General features: G+C 45.8%; 1 protein-coding gene across 4 annotated transcripts; it reads right to left on the reverse strand.

Annotated features, from left to right (window-relative positions):
• Window positions 1-573: 573 nt before the first annotated feature.
• On the reverse strand, window positions 574-15,270 carry LOC140502825 (glutathione S-transferase theta-1-like). 4 transcript variants are annotated; one of them, XM_072606852.1, is made up of 5 exons: window positions 15,084-15,267; window positions 11,553-11,640; window positions 10,131-10,281; window positions 5,344-5,520; window positions 574-923 (listed from the first exon to the last, which is right to left on the reverse strand). In XM_072606852.1, exons 1-5 carry the CDS (start codon window positions 15,193-15,195, stop codon window positions 726-728), a joined length of 726 nt encoding a protein of 241 aa, XP_072462953.1. In that variant the 5' UTR covers window positions 15,196-15,267; the 3' UTR covers window positions 574-725. The 4 variants fall into 4 exon arrangements, with proteins under 4 accessions (XP_072462953.1, XP_072462952.1, XP_072462955.1 ...); XM_072606851.1 differs by lacking the exon at window positions 574-923 and adding an exon at window positions 2,067-2,306 and having other exon boundaries at window positions 15,084-15,270; XM_072606853.1 differs by lacking the exon at window positions 574-923 and adding an exon at window positions 4,809-5,031.
• Between the last annotated feature and the right edge of the window lie 5,419 nt (window positions 15,271-20,689).

A 20,689-nucleotide genomic window follows, 5' to 3' on the forward strand; every position in this document is an offset into this window, starting at 1 on the left:
GTAAATTCATTAATTCAGAATAAGTTGAGGGTAGAAAGGGAAGCTGAAAACAGAAGGGACTTTTAACAGCGTTACCTAGGCAGGTCATAGAGTGTCAAAGGATGCATCGGTAGTTTAGGGAGGATGAGGTGATTCTGATCTGGGTGGTTGGCGAAGAAGGTGGAGGAGCTTCTTTGGACAACAAAGCACAGGACAGACCCCAAGAAGCCTGGATAGATGTGAAGTAAGGTCAAGATGGGGAGAGAGAGAGTCAGAAAGCACCCACCTGCTCTCCAGTATGGAAGGCGGGGACAGATGTGATGGCTGCATTATAGTCAGGGAGAATGGAAAGTAGTCCCTGTTGTCCTGGTTTTCTGAACAGTCAAGGGAAACAGAGATTACAAACTATGGACCAGTCACTCTGACTTCACTAACTGGCAGAATTCTAGAACATTAGTAAAGGGATGGTATGTGAGTATTTAGAAAGGGAAGCAGGGATTACATAGAGCCCCATGGCTTCTGCTATAATAGTTCACACCTAATTTCCTTTTTTGAAAAGGATTTCTAAGCTAATAGATCAGGGGGATGCTTTCTGAATAGATCATCCATTCTTTATTGAGAGACTGGATAGACTGCCTGTGCTTTTCAGTGCTTCCACACAGCTGTCTCATTTGGAGCCAGCCAGAGGAGTGGGAGTTTGTTCCCCTCAGCTCATAGCAGCTCGCTCTTTGTTACATCGAATTTCCTCAACATATCAGCAGCTTGCTCTTTGTTAAATCGAATTTCCTCAACATATCAGGGCTTAGGGGGGGTGCATCCTTGAGCTTCAAGATAGGCCCATGGGCCTCCTCACAGAGCTCTTGGCCCAAGATGGACTGTACCTTCTCCTGCCACACTCTTAGCCAGGGCCGGTTCTCAAAGACATTGTAGTCAGCACTGATGGCCTGTGGACATGCAGAGCAAAACAGGGTCAAGCATGGGGAGGTGCAGCTGCCTGGGAATTTGGGGCAGGTCTGAGAGTTCTGCTGTTATGTCATGGCTTTAGCTGGGTCCAGGAAGCCAACAAGGGGACCAGCTTCCTGAAATCTACCATACTGCCTATCTCTCCACCCAACTACCACCTAACTTACTGCCCAGCTGGCTGAGCTCATCTTGTCCCCCCAGCCTAAACTCTCCCTTATTTCTAACTTCCCTCTTCCTGTCAAGGGCACCACTGTCCTCTCCTCTCAGTCCCTCAGGATCACAGGCTGTGTGTTGTCTTTGACTCCCCAATTAATTCTACCTTCATGACATCTCTATCTGTGCCCTTTTCTCTGACCACCCTGGTGCAGGCCCCCATTGCCTCACACCTGGACTACTGAAGGAACCTTCTGGTCTGCCCGCCTCAAGTGTCTCTGCATTCCAGTCCATTTCTACTCAGCTGACAAACTGACTCTCCTAAAATGCAAGTCTACCTACATCTATGCCTCTCCCTGCAGCAAACTCCAGTGGTCCCCTATGACCCCAAGATCAAAATTAAAATCCTTCCTAACCTGCCCCTAGTTTTTTTTTCTTCCTTCTTCCTTTCCAGTTCTTGGTGAACCTCCTGCCTGTTCCTAGAACAACGCCCTAGCCCCTTGCCTGACATTTCTGCTGACTGTCTCCCAAGTCTGGCTTTTCCTGGTCCCTTGTAATGCTGGGGCCTTACCTCTGGGGATCATTTCCAACTTCATCTGTCTTTGTGCTGCTCCCTTAGACAGTGACTGTCTGTGGCCTTCTCTGTATGCAGCACTTAGGCAAATGGTGCCTGACCCTGTGCCTGACTATGTAGACACTTAATAAATGCTTTCCATCTTGACTTGCTATTTCTCACAGGGATGCTCCATCTCTGATCTCTGTCCTGGCAATCCATATATGGAACACTCTCTCCCTTAGAATCCCTAAAAAGGGATGAGGCCACTGGGGCCATCACAGTGTCCAGAGTACTGGGCCTGGAGTCTGGAAGATCTGAGTTCAAATCTAGCCTCAGATACTTCCTAGTGGAGTAACCTTGGGCAAATCACTTCCCCTGTGTTTGCCTAAGTTTCCTCAGCTGTAAACTGGGCACAATAACCGGGACCTCACAGGGTTGTTGTGAGGATCACATGAGATCTGGCATATATATTTCTGTTATAGAAATGCTTTCTTCCCCCTTCCCCTTGACTTGCTTCAAAGCTCAATCCAAATCTCACCCTTGTCAGGAATCCTTCAATTCCCCTCTGCTGCTGGAATCTTTCCCCCTGAAGTTGTCTTCTGTCTGCTTTGTCTATATGTTGTAGCTGTCTAATTATGTCCATGTCTTCTCTCTCCTTAGAACATAAGATCCATGAGGGCAAAGGCGAGGAAGGGAGGAGGGGAGTAAAGAATCAAGCATTTTTAGAGCCCCTGCTGGGTGTCAGGCACTATGCTAAGTGCTTTGCAAACATGATCTCATCTGATCCTCACTACAGTGGCCTGGCAAGGACCCTGTTATTGCTCTTTTTTGGGTGCCCAGCACTTTGCCCAATGCCCAATATATTAGCTGATGCTTGTTGATGGGCCAATGCCTCAAAGGCCTGCCTTCTAGCCACTTTCCCCACTGTTCATTGAAGTCAGTGCCACAGTTGTGAGTGAGTCCCTGATGACAAAATGGAGTTAGAAATCTAATAACTGGATGGAAAGACCAAGAACATCTGCTTTGAATTATCTTTTTAAAGAGCAGTTCAGCTACATCAAAGATTTGTCCACAGTCACCAGGCATTCTGGAGCGAGGACACCCTCATGTTTATCTTCACTCTTCAAAGATTACTTTTTTTCTAGATGCTTTCTTTTAACTGGCATAAATCTTCCTTTGCAGATTCCTCAGCATCACTTACCCTAATTCTATCCCAAAATATGTGGTACTACCCAGGGAGCAGGAGGGATGGATCAGTGGTTCTGGACCCCACATTCACTTATAAGGCTCTGATGACAAGTCATAGAAGAGGATGAATGCATGCCAGGCATGCTGGGGCATACCCATGAAGGGGTAATTCAAGAAAGGCCTCAATTCAATAATTTTTTAAATAGGATCATATAAAAGAACCCTGAGATACCCTCACATTTATCAGATCGGCTAACATGATGGAAAAGGAAAATGACAAATGCTAGAGGGAGTGTGGGAAAGCAAGGACACTAACAGACTGTTGGTAGAGTTGTGAATTGATCCAAGCATTCTGGAGAACACTTTGGAACTATGCCCAAAGGGCTATAAAACCATACAAACCCTTTGACCCAGCAATACCACTACTAGGTCTACACACAAAAGAGATTTAAAAAATATTAAAAGGACCTACATGTACAAAAACATTTATAGCACTACCTTTTGTGGTGACAAAGAATTAAAAATTGAGGGGATGCCTGTCAATTGGGAACAGCTGAACAAGCTGTGTTACATAATGCAATGAAATACTACTGTGCTACAAGAAATGATGAGCAGGATGGTTTCCAAAAAATATGGTTTGACTTATGTGAGGATCAAATGAGATAACATTTGTAACACTTGGCACAATGCCTGGAACATAGTTGGTTGGTTGTTGTCCTTCGTCTTCGAAGAGGACCAAAATGACCTCACCATGATAAAGTGAAGTTTCAGTGTGTCCAACTGTGGCTGATCAAACCAGTATGAGTTCAGAATGCTCTACCCCAGTCTGAGCGCAGATAGTCCTGTGAATATTTGGGGTGGATATCCCTGGAACATCGTATGGGCTGTAGAAATGCTTCTTGTGAAATTAGCAGAGAACACTGTACACAGTAACAGCCACATTGTGTGATAATCACCTGGGAATGACTACCCACTGTGCTCAAGATACTGCTCCCGGACAATTCCATAGAACACAGGATGGAAAAAGACAGAACTGGTGAAGTCTGAGTGCAGGCTGAAGTGTACCTTTTTCACTTTCTTTAATTCGTTGCTTTTTTTGCATTTTGGCAACATAGTTAATGTGGAAATACGTTTTGCATGACTTCACGTGTGTAATTGATGTCTCATTGCTTGCTTTTTCAACGGGTGGGGGAAGGGATGAGAGAATGAGAATTTGGAACTCAAAATTTAAAAAAATGAATGCTTAAATAAAACTAATGAAAAGGAAAAATAATGTGTAGAAAAATAGGTCGTAGCTTTAGAGCTAAAAAGACCTCTGAAGTGGCCTGTTCCAACGGCTTCATTCCACAGATAAGGAAAGTGAAATGTCTTCTCCAGTGTTCCTTGGGTAGTAAGTGGTTGAGCTGAGATTCTAAGCCAGGCTCCCAGCATCTAGGGATGAGACCAGGGCCCGCCAGGCCCTGACAGAGCTTATGCTGTAGTGTGAACACTGGTCATGTAACTCTTCTCCTATGTATGTACCTGTCACATTTCTAGGAATTCTACTCTTAGACAGTCATTCCTTTGGGTTTATAAACTCATATATAGAGTTAGAAGAGCCTCCATTTTACAGATACAGAAACTGAAGCTTGGGAAATGAAGTGTCTTAGCCAAGTTCCCTTGGGTAGTAAATGGTCCAGCTGGATGTACTTGATAATCCAGTGACACTAGCCTTGTGGCTTCTCCTCACACAAGATGTCCCATCTCCCTACTCTGGGCATTTTCACTAGCTATCCCCTATGCCTGGAATTCTCTCTCTCCTCTTCTCCCCTTTCTGCTATCCTTCAAATTCCTGCTAAAATTGCAGCTTCAGCAAGAAGCCATTCCCAATCCCCACAAATGGTAGGGCCTACTTTTCCTGTTGTTGGTGTGTTTGTGCATAGCTTTTTTCATGCTGTTTCTCCCCATAAGACTGAGCTCCTTGAGGGCAGGACTCATGTTTTTGCCTTTATTTTTATTCTTGGAGCTTAGCAGGTTTGGCGTGTCTTGAACAATTAATCAATGTTGGTTGACTTGACTTGACTGAACTCAGGTTGAATGAGGCTAAATGGGCTCAGCACTCCTAACTGATCTCAGCAGAAGCCTCACCCCATCTTATTTACCTTAGCCCTTCCTGTGCATAAGTGGATCAGGCTGGTTTTCAGAAGGCTGGTCTGAAAGAATGGGAATTGGAATTGGAAGAGTGAAGAAGGAAGGAGGGAGGAATTGATAGATTGTGTCTACTATGCAGGAGGCACTGTGCCAAGCCTGTACAAATATCTCACTTGATTCTCACAACACTCCTGGAAGGCAGATGCTTTTATTATCTCACTATGACATTTAAGGTTGAGGCAGACCCAGGGTCAGCCAGTGAGAAAATGCCTTAGGTTGGATTGGAATCCAAGTTCTCCTGACACCCAACCAGGCCCTTGGAGAGTGCTGGCCCCAGGGCTCCCCAGTTCTGCCCACCCCTCTGCCATATGTACCTGAACCAAGTCTTCCAGAGCCATCACATCGGCCAGGGAAATCCTGTCTCCCGTGAGGAAGGGCTTGTCCTTCAGAAACTTCTTCTTCAACAAGTCCAATCTGTGACTCAGTTCTGTCATGGACTCCTTGAGTTTCAACTCAGGCACAGCATATTGAAAGAGGTGTGGGATCACCATCTGAATGGCAAGAGGGACAGAGGCTCTGTGGCAGGGGCTATCAACACACCCAGAAGCAAAGAAGACAGTCCTGCTCTGGAGGGAAGGAGGAGAGAAATCTCTGCCCTCCACAGGCTCCCAGACTGAGGGAACCCAGGCAAAGCATGAGCTCTAATGGAATCACAGGGCTGTGTGTGGAGGAGGGTCCGACTGAGAGTCATGAGACAGCAGAGTCATGAGCAGTGTAAGGAAGGCCAGGTCCAGAGAAGGGAAATTGAAGTCCTCCACCGAAAGAACAGGTGTGATCCCAATCCCAGAGTGCAGCTCTTTGGGATGCTCCAACTCTCCATCATCCCTCTTCCTCCAGCCTGCCTGCTGTATTCTAGGGTTCAAGACTTCCCAAGGAGTCAGGCACTTGCCATCAGGGCTGTCCTGTGGAGGTTTTACTGCTGACTGTGACTGGGTTTCAGATCAGGGACCACAGGCCTGCCTGCTTACACCCACATACAGTTATTAAAAACATTGGTTTATTAAGCACCTGTTGTGTGTGGAGCCCTGAATGAAGCCTGCCTCTGCCCTTCCTGAGCAGTAAAGATGAGAAAGGAGAGACAGAAGGCACCAGTGAGAGGCAGAGAGCTGGGGAAAATATGGGAGGTCTTCCTGCAGAAAGTGCTCCCTGAGTTCTATGATCATCCTCTACCCTGGCCACTCGTCACCTGGTGCAGGGCATCCCAGTTAGATCAGACTCTGAGGTGTCAGGAAAGGGCCTGGAGCCCCTGACAGATGACAGTCGGTCAGAAGGATCGGGGGAGTGTGGCATGGAGTGGAAAAGATCAGGGAAAGCAAGAGAGCTGCCTGTAGGGATTCAAAGGGCTGTCACCCAGAGAAGGGGTTACAGGAGTCTGCTTGGTCCCAAAGGGCAGAGTCAGGATGGGTGGGGGCAGCTGTGGGAAGGGAAAAGTACCTAAAAAAGAGAAGTGGCCCAGTATGGGAAAGGCTCACCTGAGAAGGGTGTGTGTGTGTGTGTGTATGTGTATGTGTATGTGTGTATCTGTGAATGTGCTTGTTTGTGAATGTGTGTGTCTGTGAGTGTGTGTTTGTGAATGTGTGTCTGTGAGTGTGTCTGTGAATGTGTGTGAGTGTGTGTGTATGGGTGTGTATCTCTGTGTATGAGTGTGTGTGTCTGAGTGTGTCTATGTGGATGTGTGAGGCATGTGTGTCGATGAACCAGTGTATGAAGTGCTTAGGTGAGGAGGTTTGTATGTCTGTGGATGTATTTGTGTACACACATGTGGGAGTGTTGGTGTGTGACGTACCTGTGGGTGAGGTGTGTGCCTAGGTGGGGTATCTCTATGTGTGTGTGTGTGTGTGTGTGTGTGTGTGTGTGTGTATGTGTGTGTGTGTGTGCATGTTTGAGCATGTAGCTCCTCTTTCTTGGAGGTCCTCCAGGAGGTGTGCTCTGGACCAGTTGTCTCCTGAAGTTCCTTCTGATTCTTGACTTCTTTCAGACCATGAGTCCACAGTCACCAAACACTTAGTAGGTGCTCCCTGTATACCAGGCCCTGGGCTAAGCCCTGAGAGGACAGAGGAAAGGCAGCTCCTGGTCTCCCAGAGCTCACTGCTGCAAACACTCCATACAAACACTGGAGATAACCTGGAACTAAGCAGAAAGGAGACCTTCCCAGGAGGAGGGTCCTGGACAGCTGTTAGGAGATGGAATTTTAACTGAGGAAGAAGCTGGGGAAGTGGGTTGGTGGTGAGGAGACTCTAAAGGACAGTCGTGGTATCCTAGCTCATTCCATCTCCATACCCCCAGGGCTCAACGCAGATTCTCTGTGTAAGAGATGCTGACCAATGGATCAAGGTAGGGGGTGGGGTGAGTGTGCTGCCAGTTACCCATGAGCCTCTGGGCAGCTCAGAGCAGTCCTGGACCAGACAGTCCAGGCACCAGAACCAGCCTTGCAGTGTCTGTATCTGCACCAAAACCAACGGTGTTGCCTTTGAGGGTAAGCATTTGAGATGGTTGTGGAGGATCCATCTCACACCCCAGACTCATCCCACCCACCCCCAAATCTTTGAAGCAAGTCAGGGATCTGAAGAGGTGGAGGTGAGGAAGGGATACATTGCAGATGTAGGGGCTGGCCACTGCAAAGGCCCTGAGATGAGAGATGGAACATTGACTATAAAGAAGAGCATAGATCTTGTCCTGCATAGTGGGAAGGTAAGTGGAGAAGGGCGAGGTTGTGAAAGCTTTAGGACCAAGCAGAGAGATGGTGCTTTTGCCCTCCTGGAGGTCTTCCAGGGGATGCAGCTAGGGGCCCAACAGCAAGGCCCCTAGGACCCTTCCCTCTCTGGTGAGCAGGAGAAATCAGACAGCAAGGAGCATGTGCATTGGACTTTCAAGATGGGTCAGAGTTTAACAGGTGAAGAGGAGGATGGAACATCCTGCAGACATGGCACTATGGGCAGACAGGTTACCAGTTTGACTGGAAGGGGAGCAGTAGCAAAAGAGGGGGTAGTTCAAGGTTGTAGAGGTAGTTCTAGGTTGTGGAGCTAGTTCTAGATTTTGGAAGTAGTTCTAGTTGTGGAGGTAGTTTTAGGTTGTGGAGGTCCTCCAATGTAGAGTCCGACTTGAATAGGAGAACAGGAGCCCCTGAAGATTATGGGGCAAAGAATGGGTGGGACCAGATCTGCAGGGTCATCCACCAAGGGAGATGGACAATGATCTGGATGTAGGAGAGTCATAAACAGGGCACATGAATGATGAGTTGTAGTGGGAGTGAGAGGAATGGGTGGGCCTGAAATGTGGAGAGAGGCAGGTGCAGCTTTTGAAAACTGATAGACCATGAGAGGGAAGGGAGAAAGAAGTCACAGACTATCCAGTTATCAACAAGGAGGAGCAGGGCAAGAAGCAACCCAGAGGGAGACAGGCCGGGATGAAAGCAGGGATGGGGAGATGCTTGTGAGCATGTTTTTGAGCATTTGGTAGCTGTTCCTTGAATGCTCTCCTGGCCATTCTTTCAAGGCTATGTGCAAAGGCAGCCTTCCTCCTTTTCTCCATTTGGAATGTCCATTCCCTCTGGAAACCTCCCATGATGCTCTGCTTGCATCCCTGATGCCCGTGTCTGGGGTTACAAAGTCCTTGACGTATCCCTTCTAGTCTAAGCTTTGTCAAGGCCCCTCTCAGCTCTTTGCCTCCTCTATGGACTTGTTCTGTGCTCTGCATGGAGTGTGCACTTAGTAAAGATTCCTTGAGTTGAAATGAATTGGGTGAATTGAGCCCAATCACAGAATTTGCACTGGCAGGGCCCACAGTGGGTACCTGGTCTAATTCATGCACCAAAGGAGGGGCCATCTGGCCTCTGCTGAAGACTTCCAGGGAGGAGGAACCTACCACCTGAAGGTCTTCCTGACCTCAAGCCTTTGGGTCTTTTAGCAATTCTCACCCATAGCTCATAGCACTGCCTTCTAGGGCCAGGAAGAATGAGGCCCATGCCAGCGTGACAGTTTGTTCTCCCTAAGTCTTCAGACTAGACATCCCCAGTCCCTTCTACAGGAAGTCTTCCTCTGAATTCTGGAGCCTCCCCTCTGTTCATTATTTCCTATTTATCCTCTGTTTATATATGTTTTTTGCTTATTGTCTCCCCATTAGATTGTAAGCTCCTTGAGGGTAGAGACTATCTTTTGCCTTTTTGTATCCCCAGCTCTTGCACAGTGCCTGACACATAATAGACACTTGTGACTTCACTTAATGGATACTCCGTGGGATTTGACTCACTTGAAGAATAGGGCAATAGTAGAACATACCTTACTCAAAAGGAGCAGATTGACCAAAAGGAAGGCCATAGTCATCTTGTATCAAGAAGGCAGCTTAGTGTTGCCCACAAATGGAGCTCTCAGCTCCACCTTCAGCCGCTGCCGCTCCCTCCTGGACTGCTCCTTCCACCATGTTTTTGAAGTTCTGCCTCACTCTTTCTTCAAAGCCCCTCAAATTCATGAGGCCTTTCCTCATCTCCCCTTCCCCCATTCCACTATTGAATGTTTTCTTCCACCTTAAATTTCTCTAAAACAATGGGAACTCTTGGATCTCTCTTAATCCTCTACACATCCTCCTGAGCTGTATGCTCATCTTCTCCCCATAGACTGTTGGATCCCGGAGAGCAAGGACTGTGTATGTAATTTTTTGTCTTGGTATTTCCACTAATTAATAACAAAAATTTCCTCAGTGTAGGTGCTTAATAGATGTTTGTTGAATCAAAATGGAGCTGGCTGGGGCCTTGGAGTTCAGCTTCTACCCAACTCAGGAATTTGACTTTCCAGACAGGGTCAATCAGCACCTACTTAAATACCTTCAGTTATGGGCAACTCATTCATCCTTCTCCTGCCAACCAATCAGTGGATCAATAGGCATCTACTAGCACTTACTCTATGCCAGGCATTGTGCTAAGCGTTGGGAATATGAGGAGAGAAAGAGAACCAGCCCCTGCCCTCAGGGGGCTTCTAAGGACCCTTAGAAATTTGAGTTTGAGTCTGAGTTTGCCCAGGGCTGTTGGGGGATAATAGATAAGATAAAATCATGAATAGGAGGCTGTTCCCGAGCTTGGGGTTCTGGGTGCCCCTGCTGCACCCACCTTCATCCACAAGATTTTGGTGCAATGCTTTTTTATGTTCAGGTGTTGCCAAGCTAGGTACTCATCCACAAGTGCACGTGACTGGGTATCAGCTGGGTACCAGTGGTCTGGTGTCTTGAATTTTCGGCACAGGTAAATCATGATGGCCACGCTATGGCAAAGAGAAAGTAAGAATGATTGCTTTGGGGCACTTGTGTCTCCTTTTCTCCCTCCATTTTCTCCCTTCCCATCAGGGTCCCACCTGTTCCCTGGACCTTGAGCAGTGATAGCCCCTTGGTCCTCTCATTGGCATTTAGTATAAAATTAAAGATAGGAGACATAGTATCTCACAGCTGCAAGAACCTTAGACATTACCTAATCCAACCCCTTCTCATTTTATAGATGAGGAAACTGAAAGCAGGTCACACAGTAACTTTGCTCCTTCCTCTCTGCCTAGCCAAGGCCTCTCTCCCTAGAGCCCTATCTGCCCTGAGCCACACCTGGACTCCATGATGGGAGGCATTAAGCCTGAAGAAGACCCAGTCCCTGTTTTCAGTGAGCTCATGGGCCACATACATTCCATTTACAATGTGTTATCCCCCTGGAATACCTTGTTTCCTGTCCCAGTTATGCTTTAGATGTTTTGTTTATACGTAACTGTTTCCGTGTTATCTCCCTGGTTAGATAGACTGGAAGCTTCTTGAGGGTATGACTATGATTTTGGTTATGTTTTGCTTTGTTATTTCTAGTACCTGGCACACAGTAGGTGCTTAATAAATACTAGTTAACATATCGACTGACTACAAGATCTAATGAATACTTTGACAGCTCAGAGAAGGAAGAGAGCCAGTCTGGGGTGGTGGGGAGGGGGATTTACCCACCATTTAATTTCTGAGGACTCATGATGAAACATCCTGTCACTTCCTGATAGAGAGATGATGGACTGAGGTGTTACTCTGTATAGACATGACCAATGTGGGAATTTGTTGTGTTTGACTACACTTGTTGGTAACAGGGATTTTGTTGTTCTTCATTTCTCAGTGGTGATGAGAGAGGGGAGGGAGAAAAGGTAGCATCATAATGAACAAATTTGGGGTGACCATCAAGTCTGGCCAGAAGATTTCCAGGATTGGGGGAGCTCACCACCTTTGGAGGAGGCCCATTCCACTCTAGGACAACTCTCACAGTTAAGAAGCCGTCCCTGACCCCTCAACTTGGTGGGCTTCTCCCCACTGCTCCTGGTGCTGCCCTCCAGGCCCAACTAGATCTAATTCCTGGTCTACAGGAAAGCTTGAAGAGGGTTCTCATGCCCCCTCTGAGTTTCCTCTTCTCCAGGCTCCCCTGAGCATTTTTTCTGGCAGGGACCAGACTATGGCAGCCAGGCCAGTGTAGAAGAAGCAGCAGCAGCGGCCTCCAAGGCTGGGCTTCCTGGACCAGGGTTACCTCTCTCCTAAGATGAAGTCTTCATCCTTCATGACTGGCACCTTCATTAGTGGGTTTATCCGGACAAACTCTTTACTGTGGTGTTCAGCTGAGAAAGAGGAGACAATATGGGGTCCTGAATAGAAGGGGAACTGGAACCAGTCCAGTCATGCCTGTCCCGTAATGGTCAGGCCTTCCTTCCCCCAGAGCTGCCATAGGGGAGAGCCAGGCATGGTGGATGGAGGAAGGGAAAGTCCCTGTGTGATGGAAAGGACAGCAGACCAGGAGGCAGACCTGGGTGTGAATTCCAGGGCCAGCAGTTAACAGGAGTGACTGTGGTCAAGTTGCTCCCTTTCTCTAACCCTGACTTTCCTCATCTTCTGATTGGGAATCAGAGACTTAGACAACTCACCTTGAAGCCTTGGTGTGAGCAAAACTCTTTGCAAGCTCTGGGGTACATGTGTTTGACTTGGAGTCAGGAGAAACAGGCACTTACTGGCTATATGACCTTGGCCAAGGTCACTGATCCTCCCTGAGCCTCAGTTTCCTTATGTGCAAAATGGGGCTAAGACTCACAATGCCTATGTCAAAGGGCAATTGTTCATTCATTTATTTGCTCCACAAACACTCATTAATTGCTTCCTCTGGGGCAGGAACTGTGCTGGGCCCTGGGAATGTGCAGACCAAAATGGACACAGTCCCTGTCTTCAAGGAGAGGACTTTCTGTTAGGAAGAACAAATGTTCAGACTTAAGACACAGAGCATATTTGAATACACACACATATCAAGATGGGGGGCAGTAACCAACTGTGGGAAGCAAGGAAGATCCTTTGAAGGAGCAGCCCCTAAGCTGAGCCCTGCATTTGGTTACATGTTCTGAGAGGCAGAGGAGAGGAAGGAGAGGGTTCCAGGCATAGGGGACAGTCTGTGGAGGTGGGAGATGGAGCTCTGCATATGTAAAGGGGATTTTGGCATATGCCCATTTCACCTAACTGAACACTGAGCTACCCTGTCACATGGGTGGCAACAGGCCCTTTCTGTCAGCTGAATAGTGAGAACAAGTCGAATCTTTAAGAACTGCCACTCTGGGACACATGCTTTTTTTCCATGAGCATGAGGAGTGGTAAGGGCTCACCTAGAGCTGGTTGCTATAAACTGGGTAGGGGGAAGAGTTGCTTTCTCCTCCTCCATTCTTCTCTGCTGTATGGCCCTGAACATCAAGCTATGGGTCATGTTTTGATTTATCCTTTGTGGTTCTAGGTACAGACATCAGAATTCCTACTGGACCTAGAGAACCAGGGAGACCTTGGAGACAGGATCCCAGTCCAAATGGTAGAGTCAGTCAGTCAAAGGGCAAGAGCCAAGTAGGGCTTGGAACTCAGGACTATGGTCCATAGAAAATGAGTTAAACTGTGAACCTAGAGTCCTCCTCTCTCCAGAGACTGAGGCCAGGTGGCAATTATGTCCCTCTGCCAGGCATTGCTGAAGGGAATGTTCACATATATCTTCTTGCTCTCACCTTTGAAGTAAATATTCAAGTAAGGGAGAGAAGAGGTATTAAACTGACCACCAAGCTGTAAGTCTGCTGAACCCTAGTGCTCTGTACAAGGACACTTTCAAGTTTTCTCTTAACAATTTTGAGATTGTGTGATATGAGAAACACTGGCACAGGACCACTCAGCATAGTGTGGCCACATCAGAGAAGGTGTTGTGCTCTATGAGCAAAGCAGAATTGAGACAACTCAAAGGAAACGTTGAATGAACAAATTTGGAGTATCCACCCCAATGTTCATAGGGACCATCTGTGCATTCAGAGCATCCAGAGCTCGTATTGGTCTCATCAGCCACAGTTGGAAACACTGAAACTTGACTCTAGCATAGTGATGTCATTTTGGTCCTCTTCAAGAATGAAGGACAACAACCAACCCACCATGTCCCTCCCCCAGGCATTGCTGAAGGGGATGCTGACATATTTCTTTTAGCTTTCACATTTGAAGCAAATATTCCTTTGTAAAAGCTGATCAACTGTTTCTGGTGAACTGGAACTTGAGCACAGGAGACCCTGGCAACTGGAACACAAGTTTCTCCAATTGCAAGTGGGAGTTGGAGCCAGTGACAACCTAGCCTTCCTTCCCAAATCCCCTTAGGTTATTGGAGAACCATGGGGGAGGGGTGAAATGTAACCTACCTAACCTTCAGGCAGTGGGGGCCAGAGAAAATCTTAAAGCATTAGTGACTTCATTATTCTGTTTGAGAGATTTTTCCTAAGCCAAGGAATCCACATGAGGCATACCATTTAAGGAGGCATTTCCATTAAGGAAATGCCAGTTTGGCGTCTTCTCAGAGGTACAGCTGACTCCCCTGAACCCTCTGTGACAGCTAATGGTACAGCTCAAACACTGTTGTGTTTGTTCCATCCTTGACTCTGTGAGGTCTTTAGGGAGAGGCTGAGGCCTCAGTTGGACTGATGGGAAAAGTCGACTCAGGAGCTGAGTATGAGCCTGAAGACTGAACTTCACTCCTTTTCTGGGATGCCTAGGGACTCTTGCCACTCCTTTCCATTTACATTAACCAATCAATTAAATATTTGTTAAGCACAGCTTTGGCTGTGCTAAGCACTGGAGGTACAAAGATACCCCCCAAAAGAAAAGATTAAGACAGTCTCTGCCCTTAAGGAGCTTACACAGAGTGTGACACATCATAGGTATTTAATGTTTGTTGAATTATAAGGAATCCTTTGGTGATGCAGCCTGAAATTTCTCAGAAATGCAGAGAAATGGTGGTGAGGTTTGTCCAGACCCTGTAAGGCAGGAAAGGAGGGAGAAGGGGAGACCTGAGCTTTCTGGCTGAAGAGGTGTTCCCTTTGGGGAGATTAGGGACTGAAGGCCAGGTGCTGTGGGGCTTGGAGGAGAAGAGGAAGAAAGAAGTTAATGGGGGTGGAGAATGATAGCATAGTACTGTGCCCCTCTTCCTCCTTCATTCTTCCTTTTATAGAGGTGGAGTACAAGGCCCTAGGTTCAAACCCATGTGCATATGTGACTTGTAAAGTAATTTTCTTAACCTCTTCCAATGTGTTTCCTTGTCAGTGAAATGAAGTCATTGGGCTAGCTAAATGGCCTCTGAGAGACCTTCAAACCCAGCAGTCAAATGATCCTTCACCAGTCCCTTCAACTGCCTGGAAAACTTAGGCAGGCTTCATCGTTCCCCCTCTTCACCCTCCAGTGAGTTTTAGACTGGCCCTTTCCTCAACTGGATTCTCTGCTGAATCCCTCCTATGGAGGGTCTGCTCCACTGTGGAATTCTAGACTGGTCCCCTGCAGTGATGGGTTCCAGGATGGATGACTCGTCTTCTGGGAAGTTCCACCCCAGTTCCTTGCTATTACGGATCCTAGGATGGCCTTTCTCCACTGATGGGTTCTAGAATGATTCCAAACTCCAGGTCCTAGCAGTGCCTCCCAACCCCCATTCCACTCCATCTCACCCCTTCAGACTGTTCCTACTCTACCAGCTGGTTCTAGACCAGCTGCTCCCTGGGCTTTCGGGGGTTCTGACCTTTCAACAAGTCCACAGGTATCATTTCGAAGGAGATGAAGTGCAGCTTGGCGAAGATGTAGAGTGAGCGACAGGAAGGAGAGAGCAGATTCAGGTACAATTTCAGCACCATGGCGAGAGCTGGAGCCGAGCTGAGGGCTGGCCTACTGGAGCTCAGCACTGGGCTCTGCCCTTGGAGGGCTCAGAACGCGGAGGGGCACGCCCCCTCAGGGAGCGGGCACCCCATTGGATAGCTGATGATCCCTCCCCTGCCCGCCTGTCCCCTCCCCCTCCCTTCTCTGCTGTCCAGTTTGCTGGCTTTCTTCTCTTCCCGGAGGAAGAGTCCCAAATTCTCCGAGTTGGGAGGAACCTCAGACAAGTTCCTACTGGATGCTCAGCCAGGACAAAGACAAATATGAAAACAAAGTTTGCCCTCCAAAGCTGCCATTTTATTACACCAGCATGTAGCCTAATTACGATGGTCAGAGGGAGGAGAGGATTCACAGAGCCGTCGGAACCGTGACCGGAGCCCTGAATGGAGGAAGAAGAGTGAGCCCAGTTCCTTTCGGAGTTTGGGAAAAGAGAAGTCCAGAGGAATATCTTCACATAGGGAGGGGAGGGGTTTGGGAAAGCGGGGCATACACACGACTTTTTACTCTGTCTAGTAACCACCGCTGGTTCACCTGATATTTACGTGTGCCTATGTTGAATTCCTCCTTGGAACACCAATTCCGCCCTGCAAGGGGGGAGTTTACCCTCAGCCCACCGCCTATCACAGAGTGGACGCGAACGAATTCTTGGGGAGAGGGAGGTTCTGGCCTGTCTTCCTTCTGTGATGTCATCAAATGGGATGAGAGTGAGGCGATATCCCCCTTTTTACACACTGACAGGAAACGTGATTTGTCCAAGGTCACCCAACTGTGTTAAGCTGGAGAGAACTAAAGTCTTCAGAAAGCCTTCAGAGCCACCCTATCCTCATAGGACGTGCTCGACCCTCCCTTATATCCTGGTGGTTCTCCTCTGAATGTTCAAGGGCTTAGCCATACATATCCGAATATAGGGTGTCCAGAACTGAACGCAATGCTCAACTGTAGAGGTGTGGGAAGGCAGGATATAACAATATAAACTTCAGTGTATGGTGGGCAAAGCTTCATTACACTTGTGAATTTCTTTATGTCGTCTTTGTTTTTAAATCAACTTCATAAAATCACTGAACTCAAATGACTGCAGCTTCTTTTCATACACTAACCTTAGTTTCTTAAAATGGATATTGGGATTCCTTAAAAACAAAAACAAAATAAAACAAACAAAAATCTTTAACTGTAAAAGGTCACATCATAAATAAATTAGAAGAGCAAGGAAGAAATTACCGATGAGATAAATGGTTGGGTAGGGGTTCATGACCAAATAAGGGAGTATTATAGAAGTAAAAAATTGCTTACATAATATTAGAACGGTTTTGCAAACAAATCAGTGTGGTGAAAATTGGAAAGAACATAGTTAACCTGGAGATAAATCTTTGCAGAGAGTTTCTCTGACAAAGATCTCACTTTCAAGATAAATGAGGAACTGATTCATATAAGAACAAGATCCAAATACTCCAGAATGCAATGACAATCAAAACGGAAAACGACAAATGCTGAAGGGGCTGTGAGAAAAGAGGTACACTGGTAGGTTGCTGGAGGAGCTGTGAATTGATTCAGTCAGTGCAGAAAACAATTTGGAACTTAAGTCACTAAAAATCTCCCAAAGTCACTAAACTTTAATTCAAAGCTAGCACTTCTCTAAGCTTGTACTACCAAGAAATCAAAATAAGGATATGTAGATACAATCTTCAGAGCAACTCTTTTTGGCTATGGCAAAGAATCGGAATATAAGGGGGTGGTTCAGCAATTGGGTAATGACTCCTCAAGTTATGGTGTATGAATGTGATGGAATACTATTGTGCTATAAGAAATGATGAAGGGGAGAATTGTGAGGGTCAAATAAGATATTTGTTTAAGCAAAACCAAAAAAAAAAAAAAACCAAAACCAACCAAACCAAAAAGAGCACAGTGCTTGACACATAGAAGGTACCAGGTAAATGCTTATCCATTTCTCTTCCCCTTCTCAGCTGTATCTCTGGGTCACAGCCTAGGCGGGATGTAGTACCATTTGGGCAGAGTTCCAAATCACTTTCCAGAATTGCCCCACCAATTCACAGCTCTACCTATGTTGGGGGTGTAAGCTCAGTTCTATGTGGACAGTCTCGGGCAGGTAAAGGTGAGGATTTCTAAACCTTAGAGTTCTCATGAGGCCCCCCAGGGAACAGCTGGGAATTGAGGTGTGAGACCCGGGCTATCTCGTGCATTTCCGCCTCTTCCCCATGGGAAACTTGCTGGGGAGAGCATCCCACCCTTGAGATTAATCCATAGTGTGAGCACTCCTATTGTTGTCTAAGGGCTGAGAACAGGCACGGTATTCATGTGCAAACTACGCTTCGGGAGAGCTTAAGTAGGGTCAGGAAAGCCTGAAGGTGCTCTTAGCGCTGAGGGGCCCTTAGAGGACAGAAGGCCTCTCTTCCCTCTTCCCTCTTCCTTCTCCCCTCTCCCCACTTCCACTTCCATTCTCTTACTGTAAGATCTTTGCCTCCTTGGGAAGAGGATTTCTCTCTCCTGAGGAAGAATTCCCCCTGCACATGTAACCAAGACCCTGAATAAAGCCTAACCCTTGTTCGACTCTGGAAAGTCTCTTCTCTCATACGTTTATCCGGTTTGGCCAGCCGAAGACCTGCGACAGGTAAGGTAAGACTCGGGTAGCCCTCAGGCCTCTAGGCCTGACATACCTACAGGGCCCTACAGTTAACCATTTTCCCACAACCCCTCAAACACCTGTTCTTTTCCTTTTCTGTAACTTTAACAATTTAAGAGGTATGAGGTGAAACCTCAGAGTTGTCTTAACTTGTTTTAAGTTAACTATTAGTGGTTTAGAGCATTTTTTACTATGGCTACTGATAGCTTAGATTTCTTCCTCTGAATACTGATTGTTCATATCCTTTGATATTTATCTATTGCAGAATGGCACTTATTCTCATGAATTTGATCTATCCTGAAAATGAGTTTTATCAGGGAACTTTGATGCAAAGATTTTTTTTCTCCAGTGACCTGATTCCTTTCTAATTTTAGGTGTGTTGGTTTCATTTATGCAAAAGTCATTTGAATTTTTATGAACAGAATTACTTGTTTTATTTTCTGTGATTATCTCTCTCCCTTAGTTTATCAAGAATTCATTTCCTAGCCATTGATCTGAGTTTTTTGTTGTTTTCCCAAAATTTTTATTTTCTGATCACCCTTTATGTTGAAATCATGTTTTCTTATGTGTGAAGTTTGTTTACAAAATTTTACCAGGCTGCTTTCCAGTTTCCATAGTAAGTTGTGCCAAATATCTGGGATCTTTGATTTTTATTAAACATTAGGTTACTGTGCTTTTTAGCTTCTGTTCCAACGATTAATGTCTCTGATACTTAAGCAGTAGGAAGGAAGGAAACAAAGCACCTACTATATGCCAGGCACTTAAAAATTTTATCTCATTTGATCCTCATAACAACCTTGGACAGTAGTGGTATTTTAATACGCAATTTAGAAATGAAGAAACTGAGGCATAAAGAGGTTAAGAGACTTGTCTGGAGTCACAAAGCTATTAGATTTCTGAGGCAAAATTTGAACGCAGGTCTATCTGACTTCAAGTCCTGTTTCTATCCACTGCACTAGCTAGAGGTGTTATTATTTAATGATAATAACTAGCATCCAAACAGTGTTTTGAGGTCTGTAAAGTATATATATGTATATAATATATAATACATATACATATATTGATATATATGTATATATGCATAAAGTACATATATACACATATATTGGCATATATGTGTATATATATATGTAGTATATGGTATCTTGAGTTTCCCAGATGAGGCAGGTGCTATGAAAATGAATACGTGCATTTAAGGTTATTTGATTTGCTTGAGCTCCCCGAATTACCCCCAAATTATTCAGGTAACTGAGGGGAGCTTTGCGGGACTGATTTGACCAATCAGGATATACAATGGCTTGACAATCCAACAATCCTTTTCAGTGACCAAAAGTGATCCTGCAGCTGGCTTAGCTCAAGCCAGCCTTGAGTGGTCTTTGGAGACAGACTATCAGCTCAGATTCTTGGATTGTTGGAGCATGTGTCCATCATGTGCTTAGCCTGTAGTTTATGGGATTTTTAGAATTTTATGGGATCCTTGGAGACATTCTGCTTATCTTGTTGTTTATACTCAAGTCTTAAACTTTGTCAGTGCCTCTGTCCCTGGAATTCTCTGTCCCTGGAATTCTTCATTCCACAGCTTCATCCCACTTAGGCTTGAATCTCTCCACCCTGCCTCTTTCCCCAATCCCCAGCCTCCTTTGTCTGGAAAGCATACATACATACATACATACATACATACATACATACATACATACATATATATACATATATATATGTGTATCTGTGTGTGTGTGTCCTTACACATGCTAGTGCTTTCCCTCTGTTATCTACAATTTATCTTGTGGAGTGTTTGTTCATTGTTGTTTAAATGTTGTGTCCTTCATAAGACTGTGCGCTCCTTCAGAACAGGGCTTGTTTTTTTTTCATTTGGTCATTCTTTGTATGCCCAGCACGTAGAATAATGCCTGGCACATAGAAAGCAAGTAATACATGCTACTTCACTTGATTTTGAGACAAATGAAAACCCTAAAAAACAGTTTCTGGGTAATTAATAATCAATTTATTAATTAGGCTGGCTGGCAATCAATAAATTGGTGGGTAGTGGTTTCTCTCAGTAACCAAATATACTAAGGGACATCCTAAAATATCTTAAATATATCCTGAAAGGGAATTCCCCTGACAAGTGAAAATTAAACCTTGATTCGTGGATGTTTAATGAGGAGATGGCTTAAAAGCCTTAAGGTCCTCCTGCTGAGAAGGTGGCTTGATCAAAAGATTCTGCAGCTTCCAGAAATCTGGGAAGGGGGAAGCCATTTCCATTTGGACCCCTCTGTCTGGTTTTCTCCTTCATGAACTGGGCCACCCTAAACTCTAATGGAGGAGATCAAGGATAGGGGTTTCTTCCTAGCTCAGACTGGATTCTGTTTATATTCTAAACAGAAACTAGGTCTTCTAGTTGGATGGTGTCCTACCCAAAATTGACCAGGATGTTCCTTGAGAGTTAGGGGCAACCTCATCAATCAACCATACCCTTCAGAGACTGATTGACCTTAACAGGAATTGGGCCTTTATAGAAAATAGAAGGAAGAAAAGCTGGATCAGAATTTATACATTGTTATTAACATAGCATTAGTTTCTCTCAATTTGACTTAACATCAATTAGCTTTTCCTGCTCCCTTTTCCCCAGCAGCTACACTGCCTTCACTCTCCATCATGTCCCTGTCCCAGCTCTGCCATCTGGAAAAAGGTATTATTAGTGTTTACAGAAAAGTGTTCTGCATCACTGGAAATTCTGCAGAAATTCCCTTTCCAAAACCTTTTGACTCAGTTCTTTTGGGCAATTACTGTAAGCTCCTGCTGTTTATAGAGAACTGTTATAGGTTCTAGGGGACAAA

The sequence above is a fragment of the Notamacropus eugenii genome, chromosome 4, assembly GCF_028372415.1.
Source record: "Notamacropus eugenii isolate mMacEug1 chromosome 4, mMacEug1.pri_v2, whole genome shotgun sequence".
Lineage (NCBI taxonomy): Eukaryota > Metazoa > Chordata > Mammalia > Diprotodontia > Macropodidae > Notamacropus > Notamacropus eugenii.